The sequence below is a fragment of the Monodelphis domestica genome, chromosome 1, assembly GCF_027887165.1.
Source record: "Monodelphis domestica isolate mMonDom1 chromosome 1, mMonDom1.pri, whole genome shotgun sequence".
Lineage (NCBI taxonomy): Eukaryota > Metazoa > Chordata > Mammalia > Didelphimorphia > Didelphidae > Monodelphis > Monodelphis domestica.
Genome location: NC_077227.1, coordinates 172,103,413 through 172,124,566, shown reverse-complemented (window position 1 = coordinate 172,124,566; position 21,154 = coordinate 172,103,413). Strand labels below are relative to the sequence as shown.

General features: G+C 34.9%; 2 protein-coding genes across 2 annotated transcripts; both read left to right on the top strand.

Moving 5' to 3' along the window:
* Window positions 1-9,393: 9,393 nt before the first annotated feature.
* On the top strand, window positions 9,394-10,378 carry LOC103097776 (olfactory receptor 4K15-like). Its single transcript, XM_007480113.2, has one exon. The coding sequence runs from the start codon at window positions 9,395-9,397 to the stop codon at window positions 10,364-10,366; it is 972 nt and encodes a 323-aa protein (XP_007480175.2). The 5' UTR covers window position 9,394; the 3' UTR covers window positions 10,367-10,378.
* A 4,400-nt stretch (window positions 10,379-14,778) lies between these two features.
* LOC100028897 (olfactory receptor 4K3-like) lies at window positions 14,779-15,750 on the top strand. The gene has a single exon (XM_007480112.2). The coding sequence runs from the start codon at window positions 14,782-14,784 to the stop codon at window positions 15,748-15,750; it is 969 nt and encodes a 322-aa protein (XP_007480174.1). The 5' UTR covers window positions 14,779-14,781.
* Window positions 15,751-21,154: the final 5,404 nt, after the last annotated feature.

Genomic DNA, 21,154 nt, shown 5'->3' with positions numbered 1-21,154 from the left:
TCATATACCCCCCCCCCAAAAAAGTGATACATCATTTTTTCATCTGCATTTCTATTCCAACAATTCTTTCTCTAGAGGTGGTTAGCATTCTTTTTCACAAGTCCCTCAGAATTGTCCTGGATCATTGTATTGCTGTTGGTAACAAAGTTTATCACATTTAATTGTATGACAATATTTCAGTTACTGTGTACAATGTTCTCCTGGTTGTGCTTATTTTACTCTGCATCAGTTTTCATGTGTTTCTCCAGTTCTTTCTGAAATCATCCTGTGAATGATGATCCCTTTTTAGCCAATAGTATTCCATCACCATCATCACTATTGCATTGGAGTTGTGAACTGATCCAACCATGTAGAGAGTAATTTGGAACTGTGCCCAAAGGGTTGTCAAACTATGCATATACTTTGATCTGGTAATGCCACGACTGGGTCTGTATCCCAAAGAGATAATTAAATAAAGGGAAAGGACCTACTTATACAGAAACGCTTATAGTAGCAATTTTTGTAGATGCAAAGAACTGGAATTTGAGGGGATGTCTATCAATTGGGCAATAGCTGAACAAGTTGTGGTACTTGTTGGTGATGAAATACTATTGAGCTATAAGAAATGACAATCATGATAATTTCAGAAAAAGCTGGAAAGATCAGCAAGAACAGATGCAGAGCTAAATCAGCAGAACTGGAAGAATGTTGTACACAGTAAAAGTAATATTATATAATGATTAGTTGTGAAAACTTGGCTACTCTCAGCAAAGCAATGACCTGGGGCAATCCTGAAAGATGACAGGGAATTCTATCCACCTGCATAGAAAGAACTGTTGGAGTCATCTTTAACATTAGTTTATTTATGGTTTTATTTTGGGGTTTTAGTTATATATGAGTATACTCTTACAAAAATGACCAATATGGAAGTATGTTTTGCATAACAATAAAAATAAAATTTAAAAAATTTAAAAGAGTATTAGAAAGACATCTCCTTCTGATTAGAAACATTCCCAGAGGCTTGTTATTGGTGTTTCAGACTAGAAATATTTTAGAACTAAAATAACTGTAGAGTGATACTCATGACATGCAAACTTTTTATGAGGTTATTTCCTCCCTCTTTCTTTCCCTTACTCCTTCCCTCTTTTCTTCCCCTCTTCCCTCCCTCCCTCCGTATCTCCCTCCCTCCATATCTCCCTCCCTCCATATCTCCCTCCCTCCCTTCTTTACTCCCTCTCCCTTCCTTCCTTCCTTCCTTCCTTCCTTCCTTCCTTCCTTCCTTCCTTCCTTCCTTCCTTCCTTCCTTCCTTCCTTCCTTCCTTCCTTCCTTCCTTCCTTCCTTCCTTCCTTCCTTCCTTCCTTTCTTCCTTCCTTCCTTCCTTCCTTCCTTCCTTCCTTCCTTCCTTCCTTCCTTCCTTCCTTCCTTCCTTCCTTCCTTCCTTCCTTCCTTCCTTCCTTCCTTTCTTCCTTCCTTCCTTCCTTCTTTCCTTCCTTCCTCCCTCCCTCCTTATTTGAAAACAGTAGGTCTTATTGAACTGGATTGAATAGGATTGGGTTGCATTTAGGGCAAGATGGGGCAAAGGGTGAGTTGTGAGAAGATCTAGGCAGTCTTGAAATACTGCAAATTCATGTTTTCTTTTCTTAATCTCTGTCCATTCTTTTTTGCCCAAGTGTGAATTCCATCTCAGTGAAGATTCAATTCTTATGCTCTTAGTACACATTTAATGCTTTTAACAAGATATTTCTTTTAAATTTATCGGAGTCATACTATATTTAATTGGTTGTGTGAGAGGCATAAGGGAATATCATTAAGAGCCCAGGGAGAGAGACTAGTGGTTTAGATGACTGGACTTAAGCCATTTTATTTCTTCTTTTATGAGACAGAAAAAAAAAACCCTCAACAACAAGGGATCTCACTGGAAACAAGTCACTTTGTTCTGAATCATTTAACCCCCACTTTTTAGAGAAATTGATGAAGAGTGTAGGCTAAGAATAGGATTTATATGGAGAGAAACCAAGAAGAACTTCATAAAAATATAAATCTGTTATGGAAGTGGTTTGTGAGCTAGCTTAAAGGGGAAAAATTCATATATTGTGGTATTGTTGAAGTTGCCAATAGGAGTTTCTGAATTGGAAAAACCAAGCAACATTTCTTAATACAAATATAATTCAGGTATGTGTCCCTATGATACTTTATTTAAGCTTTGCTATGGATTTTCTTCCTAGAGAAGACTGAAAAAACACTTTGCTAGAGAAATGGTGACTCAATGGAATGAATTATGATATACTGAGAGATATGGTGGTAAATGTTGACCAACTGGGTCTTCAAAATATGTACCCCAAATACTTTTAAATTTAATCTGCTTTGTTAAGATTTTTCCTGTCACTTTGCTAAGCCCAATCAACAAAATAAAAAGTAGAGTCCTGATTTGTAACATTTGCAGATTTTTAGGGTGAAATTGCTTATAGCAAATATTAATGACTTGCTCCTCCATTCATTTGGTTCATCTCTTTGATATACAATGTATGGAAAGTAGTAGTATGCTGGAACTAGTTCATATCTTCTTGGGAGAACTATCTGATAAATGCTTGAGCATTGACACTGTGAAAATTGACAAATGGCTACAAATCAGGGCTCAAGTTATTGTTTTGCTTATTGACTAAACTTAAGGAATTGGTGGAGAAAATTTTGTTAATGAAGATTAAACTTGAGTTTCTTTGTATGTCCTGCATCCTTTTATTTTTATTTTTTTATCTCAGAGAACCAGTTGTTAAGTATTTACTATCACACCTCTGATTAGAGGATTACTCTTTATCTGAGATCTTTAGTGAATGAAAGGACTCTTGAGTAACCGATATTTATCAAAACTCATAATTGATATTTGGGTGCTTGCCACATATGTATGTCTGGTAATTTGGAAGTTTAGAACATTCTAAATGAAATAATGATGTTTCATAACAAATACTTTATTAAGAGATACTGGGAAAGTTAATAGCATAAATAAAACCCAACTTAATCATTTTTATAAATATCATTGTAAAATATTTCAAATTCTCTTCTGCTTTTTTAAATAGTATCATTACTATGATTTAATGTTTAGTATCTGATGACTTAGTTATCAGCATGAATATCAATGGTTACACTGTTCTATAGTTATGACCACTTGTCAAGATGTTATAGAGGGGATTTTTGTTGAGGCATAAGTTGGACAAAATGACCTCCAAGATCTCTTCTTGATTCTATGATTCCATGACAGATTCTCTATTAATCTTCTTTAAAAAACACTAAAAATTTTCTTTTAAATACAAAATTCACATTTACTCTAGTAAAAACAGTCCATAAAAGCTTCAAAAAATGGAAATATTTAATTATTTCATGCACATTAAGAAATAAAAATTAAAAAACAGTAAACACTTGCTAGGTAAGAGTAATGTAGACAGAAATAATGAGCATATAAATAGCTCTGCTTGGGATTTTGTCTTCTTCCTGTCATTTGTACCTCATTTTGCAAGAGATAGTATTGTCCATTAATATGGGCTGGCAGTAGGAGTAGAGTGGGGTGAGGGCTAGTGCATAGAAATTAGAATCCTTTCTATCTTCACTTTAGTGGAGTTTCCTTCATGAAGTCTCACTGTTTTGTTGGAAATCTTATGAAATTCCCACTTCTCACCAAAATGTATTTGTTTGTTGTTACTTGCCAGGTAAATCCTTATACTTAGGTACACAATCAAGGGTAGACCTTTAGATAATGCACAATTTTGAATTATTATTATTATTACTTTTTGATATTTGGGAAAGGTAGTGGAAGGTATTGTGTAGGGAGCTTCTAGTTAGGAAACTCCTTCTACTTCAGTAGATAGTTATCTGCTCTGAAATATAATGAATTGTCTGAGGATATTGAGGCTGTTAATTGCCTGAGTTTTTCTTTAATTACAAGCAGGTAGGTGATATAGTAGACAGAACACTGTGAGTAGAGTCATAATGATCTGATTTCAAATTCAGCACCAGATGCTTATTAGATGTGTGAGACTAGGTGAGTCAATTAACTTCTGTCTGCCTTACTTATACCAACTGTAAAATAGGATTTATAGTATCCTCTATAGTCTAAAATTGTTGGGAAGATCAAATTACATACTACTTATAAAGCACTTAACACAGCACCCTGACACATTGTAGGTAACCTAATAAATGATAAATGACTAACAGCAAAATGAGAGTTGGATGAAGTGACTTCTGAGGTGCCTTCTGGTTCTAAATCTATGGTCCTGTTATCAGTAGAGACTATTACAAACTGCCTATCTTTGCCTGGTTTTGTGAACACATTCATTTAAAGTGAAATGGTATAACAAAAGGCACTTAGGTTTCATTGGAATAATGTTAAGAATCTGTGACTGACACTATCCACTTTTAGGCAGAGAACTGATAGACTCAGAGATACTGAAGTATTTTTTTCTCTTGATTTTTTTTTTCAGGGTAGCAGAATTATTCTCTGTTCTCTAAAATTGACATTTTATCTTCTCATTATGTGCATTTATTCAAACCTTACCTAATATATGGAAATACATTCAATTAATCAACAAACATTTTCAGTTGGAGACAGCTCCGTGGCTTAGTAGATAGAACAATGAAATAAGAGTGAGGAAGACCTGAATTCAGATAGGCATTAGTTTATTAAACTGGGGTAGCGGCTTAAAAACTTATTGGTTAAATACAGTTGAAATTTTAGTAATTTATGTGATCAAAATACACTTCTTGGTTGGTTTGGAATGTAAAAGAAGAGAACTAATAGGGTAACTAGTAGCAGATAGAAAGGAATGAATTTTAGCATTATTATCCAAGCTATTTGGATTACTTATGGGATGATAGCTTAGAAAACTTGTGCAATTTTCTTCTTTTGGTTACCTTCCTTTTTGAAAATTTATTTTTATTACTATTTTAAATTACTTTTATTACAAAATATATTTTTCCTCCTCCCCACAACCCATTGAGCCATCCCTTATCCAAGAAAAATGAATAGCATATCAGCAAAAGTAAACATTATAGCCTGTAAATGCCGTATTCCATATTAAGAGCCCCAACTTCTCTGAGGGAAGGGTAGGATGTCGATTTTCTTTCTTCTTCAGGGAAAAGTTTGCTAATTATAATTATATTGCTTTGAGTAAATTTTTGTTGTTAGATATTTCCACTTACATTATAATTATCATGTGTTTTATTTTCCTGTGTCTGCTTATTATAATTATTATTATTTTTATATCAATTCATCAGAAGTGAGAGTATTGTCTTACTTCTCTAAATTCTTCCTTTTCACAATTCTAAAAAGTATAGAAATATTTTATTGCCTTTGTGTATCACACTTTGTTTAGCCATGCCTTAGTTGATGGGAATCTACCCCCAAAGCATGCCTATCTTATCCCCTTTTAAGGTTCAATTCAGTTGCTACCTCATCCTTGAAGGCTTCTCCATTTTCCCACACACACTTTATTGCAATCTCTCTTTGCTCAATAAATCTTTAGGTAAGTTATATTGCTCCATCCCAAAGAAGAAAAGGTCCTTGAAGGCAAGGCCTATTTTCATGCACTAACTTTTAAGATTTTAAAGAACAATTTCCTTTTTCCAATTACATGCAATAAAGTTTTCAACAAACATTTTCCAAAATTATAAGATCCAAATTGTCTCCCTCTTTCTCTTCCCCATAGCTCCCTGAGATGGTAAGCAATTCAATCTGAGTTTTACATGCATTATCATGCAAAACATCTTTCCATATTGCCATTGTTATAAGAGAATATTCATATAAAAACAACCCCCTAAAATAGAAAAGCAAATAAACTAAAGTGAAAAGTAGTATGCTTTGATCTGCCTTCTGAAGGAATATGAATTTAAACCATAGCTATTTGTCAGTTCATATACTTTGACTTGATCAGACCTCCCCCTTCTATTTAGAATGTTGGCTTCATGGAAGTTTCTTGAACCCTTGGCCATCATGGCAATTGTTGTGCTCTGCATTCTATTTGTGTTTTCAAATCTAACTGATGTTACACTTCCAATACTTTGAATATGATTATCAATATTAACTGTATTTTGAGTTCCATTTCCCTTTAGATTTGAATTTTCCAAGTTGTTTTTTATAGGGTAAAAAGTTTCAGCTTCTGGGTTCAAGTAAGATATTTTCTCAAAGGAAGTTTGTACCAAATAGCTTTTTGAAGTTTTAATTGGTCCAAGTAGGACCAATTTTTATCTGTGTCTGTGAGATTATTTACCTTGTTTATAGCCCCTTTATATATATCTGGTATAGTAACCTTAGTCTGTGCATTTCTTTGGTTATCATGTTGCAGGGAATTGAAATTTTGTTTCACTGTTTCTTCCATCATCAATTTATGATTATGTTTATGCAAGTTTTCATGAATTTTCTTTCTCTTCATTTCAATCCCTGAAATTAACTTGCATTTAAAGAAGTTTTCTAGATATGTTTTGATTTGTTCTTTGCTTTTCTCTTTACTGGTTACTATGCCCCTTTTATATGAATCTCCCATATCAGCTTGTAACTGTGCTACCATATAATTAATCTCTTTATCTAAATACTTTACTTGTTTCTGCTTCTCATTAAATTTTGATTTGGTTTTTCATCATAACTTCTCAAAGACCCAATAAATTCACTTTTAGGTACCACCCATGTATTTTCTTTTCTCTTTATATTTTTATATTTCCCTCCTGCAAGTTCATCATTATTTGTCACACCCTGCCAGTCCTTTCTGCCATCCCTTTGTTTATTTCCAATCATCTTAAATTCCTGGCTTCATAAAGGGCATCTCCCTTTGGTTAAAACATCCAAGCATTTGGGTTTTGCACCTGTTTTTATGGCCAATTTCATGCTATCAAGGTCTGGTGTCTCTGATTCTGTTCTCAACCTGCAGTGCTGACAGCTTGAATTTGTTTTGGATCTACAATATGTTCTCCCCATGTACTATTGCCTTTGTTGTTTTGCTCATATTTCTTTTTGAGATATGTCTTTTATCAAATGACCAACTTTATGGCAAAGGAAGCACTTTCTTGTTTCTCTTTGAACTCTCTATTGCTGATAGGAGGGTCTAGAGTACACTTAATGGTTTGTAAGTTCTTAATCTGTTCAATTTCCTTTTCTTTAAGAGATTGCTCTGTATTTTCTAATTTTTGCCTTAAATTTCCCTTCTCCTCCTCTTGCTCTTTGTAACCTTCAAATAAGTAACTTTTTGCATCATGTAACTCATTAATTGATATATTGTCATATTTAGGAAAATAATTCTTAAAGAAAGTTTCCAAATGAGAGTTGTAACCTCTTAAAAATTGCCTTCTAATGTGTGCCACTGATTCTTCTGAGTCCTGATTGATAGCCATGATCAATTCAACTGTCTCTGCGAGTCTGTCTATATAGCTTGCAGGATGTTCTTCTTTCTCTTGGTTTAACTTGTCAAATTTGCTCCAAGCTTGGAACAAAAATCGCTTACAGGAGATCTTCCTTGCACTTCCTCAGATATAACAAACTAGTGGGATTGGCAAAATCAAAATCTTCCCTTTCCTCCTCTGTGGGCCAACCTTCCTGGCCTTGTCTATGAATTGTATGTTATTGTGGGCTAAATAATTTGGACAAAAGAAAATCTGAATCCTGAAAATCTGGCTCAAAGATTTTAAAGGCCATTTTCAGCTCCTTTAGAGCTCAGTAAGGCTTATTTAAAATTTTGGAAGCCTCATTTTTATGGAATCCAATTCCTGGGTGGAGAATTGTTTGTGTATTTTGGAATGGACCACACCAGCTGAGTCATAAATCTTAGCTATATCCCTAGGAGGCAAGATCTTTTTGGTGTTTGTATCTTCCTTAGCTTTTCCTTCAAACTTTCTTATTCTGATCTTTAGATTTCTTGTCCTTATCTTTGTTTCCTTCATCTACAAGCCCTGTTGTCTTTTTTCTATTCCCATCCTGAGCCTGTTATTATCCTTGCTTCTGCAGATATTCCTCACACATTTTCCTGACCATTTGTTCAAGGTTGGTATCCAACACAAGAATCTGGGCTGCCTTTTTAGGTATCATGAGTTTAATGATATTTCTAATATATGTCAATGTCTGGATTGTAGCCATAGCAAATACATAGGCCTGAGTTATAATTTTCCATACCACTGTCTTGGTAGTGAATGTCATAGTTGTTATGAAAGTCATGGTATTAGCTATCATCCCTATTGTGTCCATAACTACACCAGTGACAGCACTGTAGAAAATGGTGTACATCCAGTAACAGGAAAAAACAGCCAATACTAACACTCCACATACAATTTGCAACATCATCTTCTTCCCTTAATATATTTCTCTCATCCTGGGATGGGTAAGACTTTTCTTGGGGTGCCAAATTGTAATAGATACCACTATTAGGAGATTTATGGTAGTAGGGCAGTAATACCAGGAAGCAATCTGGGGGAATGATTGGATCTTACATCATTCACACACACACACACACACACCATTTTCTGTTCCCCTCTCAATTGATTTGAGTGCTCTTCTCAGAAATGGTAAAGTTGAAGATTTATTTTAATAACTAACTCTCACCCTCAAATCTTTAAGAGATCTTTTATTCTTTTAAATAGAGGAGGTAAGGAGAGGGAGGGGGAGAGAGGAAAATAGGTTTCCCTAACTTCCTATATTTTCCTGTTGGTTGGAGATTTCACACTGTTCAATTCAGGAAATAAAGTTAATTTTCTCTAAGAGGAGATATTGACAGCAAAGGCTGACAGAGTTTCTTCTGAGCTAAACTTCAAAGTCTCCTCAGTACTCAGTCATATAAATAATCAAATGACCAAGAGAGTGAGTCTGGCTTTCACCTTCCTCCCAACAATCAGAGAAGAAGTGAGTTTCAAAACAGCTCAAGCTGCCCAACTGCTTCCTTCAAAATTCCATGGTACTGTGACTCCATCTCAGGTGATTAAAGAAAAATTTCCCCCAAATTTCCCAAAGTTCCAAGCCTCTTGCTTTTCTGCAGATCCATTTTGTCACTTCTCAAAATCCTTATTAACTTTCTGACTCCAACATTTCTTTCTCTGGAGGTGGACACCACTCTTTGTCATAACTCCTTCAGAATTGTCTTGCTGAGAGATCATTGCATTGCTGAGAGCAGTTAAGACTTTCATAGCTGTTTATTGTACAATATTGATGTTACCATGTACAATGTTCTCTTAGTTCTGCTTATTTCACTCTCCATGCATGCACTTTTTTGTTACTGTATCCTTATTGCCTATTAGAATAACTTAATATTTGCAGAAAACAATGTTCTTAATTAAATCTCTACATAAATGAGACATAATCTTAGGAATGGGTGTTCCTTTCATCTCCTTAACAGTAATTTGTCTTTTTTGATTAATTTTCTTTTAGGATAACTGTGAAACTTGGAAGTAATGGACCAGGGAAATCATTCAAGAGTAACTAAATTTGTATTGGTTGGACTTTCCACTTCCTGGGAACTCGAGATTCTTTTCTTTGTACTCTTCACTTTGCTTTATATGGCTATTGTGCTGGGAAACCTTCTAATTGTGCTCACAGTGATGCTGGAACCTGTCCTACACACGCCCATGTATATGATGCTGAGTAACCTTTCTGTCCTTGATATTTGCCTGGCTACCTACGCAACCCCAAAGATGATCATTGATTTTCTTGCAGAGTTAAAGACAATCTCTTTTGAGGGTTGCATGGCCCAGATATTCTTTCTTCATGTCTTTGCTGGTGGTGAGATGGTGCTCCTTGTGGCAATGGCATATGACAGATATGTGGCCATATGCAAACCCTTACACTATGCAGCCATTATGAGTTTTAACAAGTGTATAGGACTTTTGGTGGCTTCCTGGGTAATTGGAATCCTGCACTCCCTAAGCCAACTGGCCTTCACCATGAACTTACCATTCTGTGGCCCCAATATAGTAGACAGTTATTATTGTGATCTCACTTTGGTCATCAGACTTGCCTGTACTGATACTTATGTTCCAGAAGTTCTAATGCTCTTGGACAGTGGTCTAATGGGGGTGACTTCTTTCCTCCTGGTGCTCATTTCCTACACTGTCATCCTGGTCACTGTACAGCATCGTTCATCAGCTAGTCTGGCTAAGGCACGTGCCACATTAACAGCACACATCACGGTAGTAACTCTCTTTTTTGGACCCTGCATTTTTATTTATGTCTGGCCTTTCAGCAGCTTCCCAGTAGACAAGATCTTCTCTGTGTTTTCTACTGTTTTTGCCCCAATATTAAACCCAATAATCTACACCCTAAGAAATAAAGAGGTAAAGGCAGCCATGCAGAAGCTGAAGAGCCAGCACATAAGTGTCAGGCAGATTTTTCTGCCAACCCCAGTATCAACTGACATGATGCCTTGAATTTATTATAGTCACTATGTGCTTCTTTTTTTCCCCCATGATAGATATTATCTTTAACATCTTTTTGTTCTTATATAAAACTGAGAAAGGTAACCCAAAAAAGGAGAAAATAGAGCAAAAGATAAAATCCAATTTTCATCAACTTCCATTACATAGATCTAGAAGAATTTCAACACATGGCTAATGTTGCTAATTTAAGTGTCATAATTCTGTCACATTATTGTACCTGATGAATCATATAATCATTGTATTTGGGAAAGAAAAAGATCAAAATGAGATGTTCCCAGAACAAGAATTTATGAAACATGTAACTTCTATTAAAGGTGTTTTGCCTCTTTGTATGAATCAATATCCCTCCACTTCAATTTATCCATACACAAAGATGGTCTTGCCCTTGATCTTTGTCACCCACAAATGCAGCACCTTCATGTTCAAGTATTTTAAAATCCCTTTATCTGACCATAATCCATTGAGTTTCCACACATCCCTCTGCCTTCCTTCACCAGATGCTACTCGTTATCCACATCATGATGTCCAATTCCTCAACCCCTTAGTCCTATTCCAGACCATTACCCCATGCACTAGATACTTTCACTTCATTTCCCTCTCTTGACTGATTTAAAACCAATTGAATTCTAATTTGTCCTCTTCTTTTAAATGCCTTGATCCCTTATCACATAACAGATAGTATACTGTCAAGTCTCAGTCTTTGATCACTTCCCAAATCTGTTACCTTTGCTTCTATATACATGCTGCTGAAAAAAAGGCAGAGAAAATCCTGCAATCATTCTAACTAGATCCACTACAAATTTATGTTACACAACTTCAACTGGACCTTCCCTGCTCTAAGGCAATCCTTTTATTCCCCCCTTATCTATTCACTTTTCTGCTTTCAACATTGTTCCATAGATACCTTTTTACCTCTCCTCAAACTTCCCATACACACTTTCAGCTAAGAAGCTTGTCTCATATTTTAGCCCTCCCCCAAAGATGCCATTATCTGTGAGCTCCCTCTTCTCTCTACCTCCTCATCACATATCATTCCTAGCTCCTTCTTTACCCCTGTCTCTTGTGAAGAAGTAGTCTTACTCTTTGAGAAAGCAAATGCATTTATTTGCATAAGTGATTGCAGGCCATTCTGTCTCCTCCAGAAAGTCTTCCTCCTATTATATCCCTTTCATCTCCATTCTCTCACTTATCTTCACTTTTACCCTGTTTGACTCCTCCCCTGTGGCCTACAAATACACCCATATCTCCTCCAGCATCAAAAAACTCTCACCTGATCCTTTTGCTTTTGTTTTGTCATCCAATTATGCTTTTTGTGGTTAAACTCCTCAAAAAGGCTATCCATTTTCTCTCCTCTCACTGGCTTCTTACCATCTGGCTTCCAAACTCATCATTGCACCAAAACTGTTCTCTGAAGTCATTAATGATCTCTCAGTTGATAAATCCATGAGCCTTTTTTTTTTTTTAGTTCTCATTCTCTTTAACCTCGTCAAAGGTTTTGACTTATTTTGCTTATTCTGCTTACTTCATTTATTATTTGTATAATATATGTCAGTCCTTACCTTTCTGACTTATTCATATCATTTTTAAAAATTGCACAGAGATATACTAGAATGAAGGCTACATTTCCCTATTGTAGTCATACCATAGAGTGTGCTCAGAGAACCTGTTTCTGTTTCTGGCCAAAACCTGAGAACTTTGGGGGCTGTTTCTGGCTAAATAGTGACTTTGCATTTCAGTAAGATGTGGTAAACACTATTTACCTTTGTTCTCTCTCTTCCTTTAACATCTGGAGGGGGCAGAATGCAAGTTCAGTAATTGGATGACAGCTTTTGGCTGACATGTTCTTGCTGACACTCTTACTTAGACACTCTATATGAAACTATGTGAATCCAACAATTCCAGTTATCCTCTTCATCTCAACACTATGGGGAATATATCCATATAGCAGTTAGTGCATGATGATTCAATTAGGCAAGTGTGTGCTTGGATTCAAATTACTTTTTTCTCTTATGTTTGTTCTTTCCATATTTTAGGAAAACACTAATAATAGCAAATAATAATAATGATAGCTAACATTTATATAGTGCTTATTATGTGCCAGGCAATATGCTAAGTGCTTTATAGGTTTTACCTTGTTTGGTCCTCACAACAACCCTGGGAGATAGATATTATTATTATTACTATTTACAGGTAAAGAAACTGAGGCAGAAAAAAAGCTTAAGTAAATTGTGTGGGTCACACAGGTAGAAAGTGTCTGTAGCTGGATTTGAACTCAGGTGTACCCTTACTCAAGGTCCTGTTCTCTATCCACCATACCTTTTATTTTTCCTCATGTTCAGGCATGGAGGAAATAGGTTAAGAACATTTAATCTCTCTGGAACAAAACTTCCTTCCAATGAATGAGCAGAATGCAATACCCACTCCACCTTCCATGTTCATATCATTCAACAAAGAAGTTAAGTGGTCCAAATGAGAAAACAGTAGGAAGTAAGAAAGGAGTGCTTATTTATTAAAGTCACAATAGCACAATTTATTAATTTGGAGTGCCTGAAATGAACAGAATATACAGATACCCACACTGCCAATGAATCTACATGGCAACTTCAGAATGGCACATGTAAGTTTTGTTTAGCTCTCAATTAATAATACCTTCCACAAGAAATATTCATATTCATAAAACCTACATTAAGAAATATTTTCTTTGGTGTTCTTTTTAGAAAAATATAAAATTTATGTGTACTATCTATGAATTTAAATCTATTTAAAAATATTGTTTTAATTTTGCTGTTTCTTTTCTTCCAGTCATAATTTATTTCCAGATTGTTTTTCTTTTATTTGTTAAACTTCTGATCTTAAAATGAGGATCCTTTCATGCTGATCCAGGTACTCAGACTTCCAGTCTGACAAAGCATTGTTTTATCTTAGGAACAGCTCTTTTCACTCAAGATTTGAAAATGATGGCACCTGTCTATTACTGTCTAAAGGAGAATAAGCTTTCACTTTTACTCCTGTGACCTGATTAACAAAATAAATATATGACATAGAATGGAATTTTTTCTGGCTTTCCTTATGTTCATTTATAAAGAGCCATTTTAAGAAGTGAACTCTATTATTGCAACCTAGGCAGCTCCCTCTCCCACCCTGATCTAGGCTCTGGTGATGTCCAAATTTTGTTGTTGTTGTTGTTGTTTCACTGATATTTAGTACAGGCAACCAGCAAATTTGCTTAAATTTAAATGTTTATTTTTTTTCCTGGACCTGTATTAAAATTTGATGGCTTATCAGGGATGTTATAGGGGGCTCATTTGTGAATGGGATTGTCAAGGTCGTTGTGGCACTTTCTAGCACTGAGTTTCTGTGATACTACAATTTTGTCAAGTCATAATTTTATATATCTAGTAAATGAGACCCAGATTCAAATCTTGGTCATATGTCTAAAATTCAGTTTCTTTATTTGTAAAATTCAAGGGACTCTAAACTCTAAAATTCCTTTCACCTGTAGATCCTATGATTATATCAGTTTAGAAAGGTTGGGGAAAAGTCTAGTCCAAGTTGGTGATATACCTAATTATAGACTATTTAAAAGAAATGCAGTTTTATCAAAACCACAGCATCTTGGATTTAGAGGGTAAGTCAAACAACATCTAGTGAAGTTCTTGAATGTGCTATGAATACCCTCTACTTTTCAACTATTTCATTTTCTTCAAATCTATTTTAAACCGTATGCAAGAATCCCTACCAGGCTAACAAAATGTTGACAAATAGTGGTCTTGGCGAAGAAGTCCAAGAGAACAGATAAAAATGACATGGAAATTAGCATTTAATAAAATCTTAAAGTACTTTCTTTTATATCTTTTATACCCATTCATTTCACTTACTTATATATGCACAATTGCTATTAAAGTTCTAAATAGCCTTTTTTCTTAGTTGAAGCATATTCAATGCAGTTTTGTTTAACCTATTCTTTTTCTTGACATATAGCTTATATATGTATATGTGCATGTGTATGTATGCATGTGTAAAGGTAAGTTTAAGAAGAGCCTCTATCTGAATTATCAGAAATTCTAAATCAGTTAAATCTGAATTAATGAATTATCAGGGTGTGTCTTGGCATAGCTATAACATGCCAGGATACTCTTCTAAAGGGTAAGAGAATGCATATATACTTCCTATGAAAGAAAATGAAGTGTGTGTGTGTGTGTGTGTGTGCATGCACATGCACGAGGCATGCATGTATGTTTGTGTATTTAATAAAGTACTGAAGAAGGTATAAGTGAAATTGGCATTCAAGGGGAATTTGTCTTCTGATTCTCTTTTATTTTTTATTTCTATAATTATTCTTTGATATTATTCTCAATTCTTTTTCCAATTTTCCACAGAAAACATCTAACTTGAAACTTGAGACCATGGACAAATCAAATTATTCAGGAGTAACTGAATTTATATTGTTGGGGCTTTCTGGGTCCACAGAGCTCCAAATTTTCTACTTTCTTTTTTTTACCATGTTCTATGTGGCTATTTTACTGGGTAATTTCTTCATTGTTCTCACAGTGATCTCTGAACCCGTCCTGCACACTCCCATGTACTTCCTGCTAAGTAACCTATCCTTTATTGATGTGTGCCTATCCACTTTTGCCACACCCAAAATGATTACAGACTTCCTTTTGGAACACAAGAGCATCTCCTTCAATGGTTGCATGACACAGATATTCTTTCTCCATGTCTTTGCTGGTGGTGAAATGCTGCTTCTTGTAGCCATGGCCTATGACAGATATGTGGCTATCTGCAAACCTCTACATTATGCAACCATTATGAGTTTGCACAAGTGTGCAGGATTAGTTGTGGCCTCATGGGTCATTGGACTCCTGCATTCCTTGAGCCAGTTGGCCTTCACTGTGAACCTGCCCTTCTGTGGTCCCAATGAAGTAGATAGTTTTTTCTGTGATCTTCCCCTGGTCATCAAACTTGCCTGTGTGGACACATACATCCTAGAGGTAATGATGCTCTCTGACAGCGGACTGATGGCCATGGTCTCCTTTATACTGCTGCTGATTTCCTATACAGTCATCTTGGTCACCATGAAGTATCGCTCTTCAGCTAGTATGGCGAAGGCTCGTGCCACTTTAACGGCTCATATCACTGTGGTAACATTGTTCTTTGGACCCTGCATCTTCATCTATGCTTGGCCATTCAGCAACTTTCCAGTGGATAAAGTCCTTTCTGTATTTTACACTGTCTTCACCCCTCTCTTAAACCCCATTATCTATACCTTGAGAAACAAAGAGATGAAATCAGCAATGCAGAAACTGAGAGGTCAGCTCCTGAATTCCAGAGGGCTTTCACAGTTCTTGGCAAGGAGAGCCCTTCATAACTAGAACCTGTATTAATGGCCATTACTTTCTTGCATTTCTGTTAGTTCTGATGTGGCCATAATCATCTTTTAATTATACTCTAAAAAGCAAGGTTAAAGATAAGGTAGATGGGAAAATCAACTGGTCATCATTTATATAACTTACACAAGTGCCCTAACATTTTCACATATAGAACACACTAAATCTGTTTTGTGGATAAAATAATTGCTTGTAGCTACATAGAGAGATAAGTAAACAGATGTAAAGATTGGTAGGTAATAGATAATAGATGGCAAATAATAAGTGTGTAAGATAATTATATATTATATTTGTGTATAAAATAGATTCTGTCGATGACATGATTTTATTTTCTCTGAAAACATTTTGGTCTGATAGTAAACATGTTCCTTGCAGTATAGTTTAATGGACATAGAACTAAATTTAGTAAGCCAATAAGCATTTTGTTAAGAACTTATTATGTTCCAGGAACTAGAACAAGGGAGACACATACAAACAACAACAACAACAACAACACAACCCTTCCCTTCAAAGAGCTTATAGTCTGATGGAGGAGAGTAACCTATAAAAGGGATCTGAGAAGCTGGTGGACAGAATGGGATAAGAAAAGGGAGATACCTGCATAGGCCAATGGTGACAATATCCTGAGAGTCACAAATAGAGCCAGGAAGTCCTGTACTGATGGCTGTCCTGAGTTCTTCCTCAGAACAGAGATTCTCGAAGGAACTCAATATTGGGAGAAGGGATCTGCAAAGGGAAAGTAATGTTCCAGGGTGAGGAAGCCAAAGGCAATGAGAGAACTTGCTATGGGAGAAGGCAACTGAGGCATGGTACTAAAATCTGAAGAATCAGAAGCAGAGCCAGTAAAGTCCTGGGTTCAAACCTTTCCTCGAACACTATTTGCATGAACACAGACAACTCACTCAACCTTTTAACAGACTCTCTAAGACTTTAAATTACAGATTATTTGTTCATCTGATAGATTACATTAGGAATTCTCTATCTTCATGAAATCATAGGTCCTATAAAATTATAAAGATATTACATGAAGTGGCCTTTGGATTATTCATTTTGATGAATCCGTCCATTATAGAAGAGTTAAATGTTAGCTCTATTTCTTTATGAATTATCAATGTTCTGAGTAACCATAATTCAAATGAATGACTTTAGCTGCTTTCCTCTCTCAAATCAACACTATTATTTTTATATATATTCTGCATATATGTCTATATTGTTTCCTTCATTAGAATATAAACTCCTTTAGAGAATGTCCTGTTTCATGTTTATTTTTTCATTCCCAGTGCTTAACATAGTATCTGATGCATAGTAGATGATCAATAAATATTTGCTGATTAACAATGATATTTTCTTGTATATCTATTCTGCATGAGAGAACCCAGTTCAAGTGTGAGTAAATAAATATTTGTACCCACTCAGGAAATAAAGGAATTGCCTTTAAGTTAAATGGATAAAAGTAGGGGAAAAGCTCTGGAGTATGAATTTAGAAGGTAGATTAGTTAAAAGAGAAAGAGTTTTTCATTTGCTAGTCATTATTTTGATTTGGGAGGGAATTTTGGCAATAGTCTCTTCAACTGTTGTGAGACTCCATTGATTTTTAAGTCCATAGACAGTCTGAGGAGTATACACTGAAAAAAAAAACAAACTTCACAGTATACTTAATGGGACAAGAACATAGCTATTGGTCTTCTGCTTTCTAAGGTTTTCTTATGTCAAACACAATAATATCTTTTGTGCAAAAAATTCCCTATAATAGTGATTGGAATTGCACAGGACTCCCATAACACATTTTATGTCATGGCAAAGGGCAGATGCCTCTACCTTTCCCTCTTACTGTCCTAACAATCCCTGCTAATCATAAACTCTAGTTTAAGAAGTTGTCCCTTTCACACCATTGGGAAAACCTAGTTGAAGATTTTAATAATCCCCATTGCACAATGAGCTTTGGTTGTCTATTTACAGGTCTCAAAAGCTTCATTGGTCACATGTAAAATGCTGACAGCCTTCCAGTTCACTACAAAAAGAAGAGTTTGCAAAGATTTACATTTTGAAGTAAATCAACTCACTTTAGAAAAGGAGAAGAACTTAGTTTCTCAGACACCAAAAAGAACTTCTCTGGCATGCTCCATAACTGGTAGGTGAGAAAACAAGATTGCAAAGAATTACAATAATAGGAGATTGTGTCCAGAGTCTTATTACATTTATTATCAAATGATTCCTGAAGGGACACCAGGTTTTGTAGGGGAGCAAGTAAGTACTGAGAGAAATAGGAGGGAGACTGAAAAAAGGAGGATTCTAGTTTTTTAGCATGTGACAAGTTTTTGAAGAAAGTGTGCAAGAAGGCTATAATTCTTCAGTGAGGTCAGTAACAAACTGACAAACATATCAAACATATCATACATATATAGATAAACCCAGACAGGCTCACACAAATATACTTTCTAAGTCTAGTCAATTCTTGTTCATATTTTCCTATAAATTTTCCAAAGAGAATTTATTCTTCATGCTGAGAGTAATTGTCATGACCTTTAAATAAAAAAAAAACTAAAACAGGCAGAAATTGTATTTTTTACATTGAACAGGTATATGTCTCTATAAATTATTGTAAAATGTTATCTAGACAAATTATTTGCTATAGATGAGATTTTCTTTCACCATTAACTCATTTGTTCAAGCTATAACATCATGATATACAAATATTGGGTTGAAAAAGGAAAAGATTAATCAGCACATATATATGTAGATATATATATATATATATATAATGAAACAACTGATGATTTGTTTTTTCCTCTGAATTAATATATTGGATAGATTAATATTATAACTTGAATTTTTTCCTGTGAATTAATATACTGTTTTGATACCCCATAGACAATGTCTTCATATAGAGAAATCTATAATTTAGATAGGCCAATTGACTTCTCAATGCCTCTTCCTCACGATTTTTATTATTGAAAATTAATCAATATAGTCATCCACATTTTTTATTTTTAAATTTAATAACAAATTTCCATGTATGTTTTCTGAAGTTATATGATCCACATTGTCTCCCTTCTTCCCTCTCTGCTCCTGGGGCTAACAAGTAATTCAGTCTGGGTTTTATGTGTATTACCACGCAAAACATATTTCCATATAATTCATTTTTGTAAGTAAATGATCTAATAAAACCCCAATTATATACCCAAATAAACAAATGATAAATCATATGTTTTCATCTGTGTTCCTACTCCAACAGTTCTTTCTCTGGAGGTGTATAGCAATTCCTCAGAATTATCTTAGATCGTTGTAATGCAGTTTGTAGCAAAGTTCAGCACATTTTATCATTCCATAATATTTCAGTTACTTTGTATGATGTTCTCTGATTCAACTTATTTCACTCTGCATCACCTCATGTACATTTTTCTAGTTCTTTCTGGAATCATCCTGTTCATCATTCCTTATTGCACAATAATATTCCATCACCATTAGATGCCATAATTTGTTAAGTCATTCCCCAATTGATGGACACCCCTTTACTTTCCAATTCTTTGCCACTACAAAAAGAGAAGCTATAAATATTTTTGTACAAACAGGTTCCTTCCCATTTCCATCCACATTTTTTAGAAGCTTCACTGATGCCTTACGGTACTACCTCCATTTCCTCACTTTCAGCCTAATTTTCTTCTGTAAAAGAGAAAATCAATTAAACAAGATGCCCATGTAACATCCTGCACCAATGGTCCCCCACCCCTGCTTTACTGAGAAGAAAGCATATTTCATCATTTAACCTACAATTAATGTGAGTTCATTTCTTCCCACTTCAGTGTAAATTTCATTTACAAAATAGTAGCAATTGTGTATTCTCATTTGATTCTGCTTATTTTTGCCACTTCAATGTAGTCTAGTAGTTACTTAATTGATTTAATTCACAAAAATCCTTCCCTGTTTCTATGAATTCCTGATTTTTGTCACAAATTATTCTACATAGTAGTAAATATTATTTTGGAGATGTGTGACATGGATAAATCACTTCACCACTTTGGATCTCAGTTTCCTCACCTGCAAAATATAAGGGATTGATTTGATTATCTATAAGTAGCACAGAATTCTACTTTAAATTTCCTCTCCAGCTGAAAATGATGTTTTTCTCTTCTAAATTTTAGTGAATTCAATTTCATATCAATCTTTCTCCATTGTGTCTACAGTGGTTTGAGAATTTTTTTGGAAGAATAAGCAGTTATTGAGTTTGGAGGGGTGTGTGTATGCATTTGTATGTATTTGTGTGCATGTGTTTCTTTATAAGGTTGATTAAGAAACATAGGATCCATAAAAAGGCAGTATCAGGATGTCCTTAAATAACACTAAGATTCAATCAAATCAGTTAAAAATTCAGCTTAATTGTTTTTAAAAATTAGTCACACTGTGCCACCTGGGGAAAAATGAGTATAGGTTGTAGACATCTTGCTATTTAGCCTGAGATATTGTTTTAGCTCATATATTGAGTAAACATAATCTGATATAAATGAGATGGGCAAGTACTTCAGCATAAGAGAAGGGAAAAATCATAACCTAGGGACCACACAGGGTTGTGTTTATACTTGTAGGTAATAACCAATAGGTAAAATTTATATCATGCCCCCCCCTCTTTTTTACAAAGCACTTTGTAGAAATTGTCTCATTTTATCCTAAGAACATCCTTGGGTGGTAGGAGATATTATTCTTATTTTACAGTTGAGGAAACTAACTGAACAGACAGAAGTTAAATTATTTGCCTAAGGTTACACAGCTGGAATAAGTATTTAGTTTCTCTGTGACCCATTTTCCTAATCTAAAATATGATGAGGTGGAAACAGATGATTACTAATAATCAGTCTCATTCATCACACTCATATCAGAAGGGTGGCATAATGTTGGAATGGAAGAATTTGGTTCCCCATATTATGCAACCAATGGAGCATTTTCTGACTGGAGTGAATTTAAAATGTCTTGTTTTAATCTGTGGGGACAGAACAAGAGAAACAAAAGTTTACAAGACTGAAATGTTCAGTTATATTGACTCAATCCTAATAATTTTCTGATTATGATACCTAATAAAAGTAGCTTTAATTTATGTGGTTTAAAAAGCACCTTATATAAACTCATTTGATCTCCACAATAATACTGTAAGGTTCAACACTGAATTTTATTTTATCATTACCACTAGTGTTAGTTATATAGATATAGATGAGAATAGATATATAGAAATTTTCAGACTGTATGTGCTGATTTCTCCAGGACTGGAACTCCACTGAATTTTTCCAAGTCAGAGGAAGCTATGCTTTATATTTGGAGCCTCTATATGTGTCTATAGTATGTTAAAGTGACATAAATGAAAAAAGGATCCCACAAGTAGCATATAGGAAATGGGATG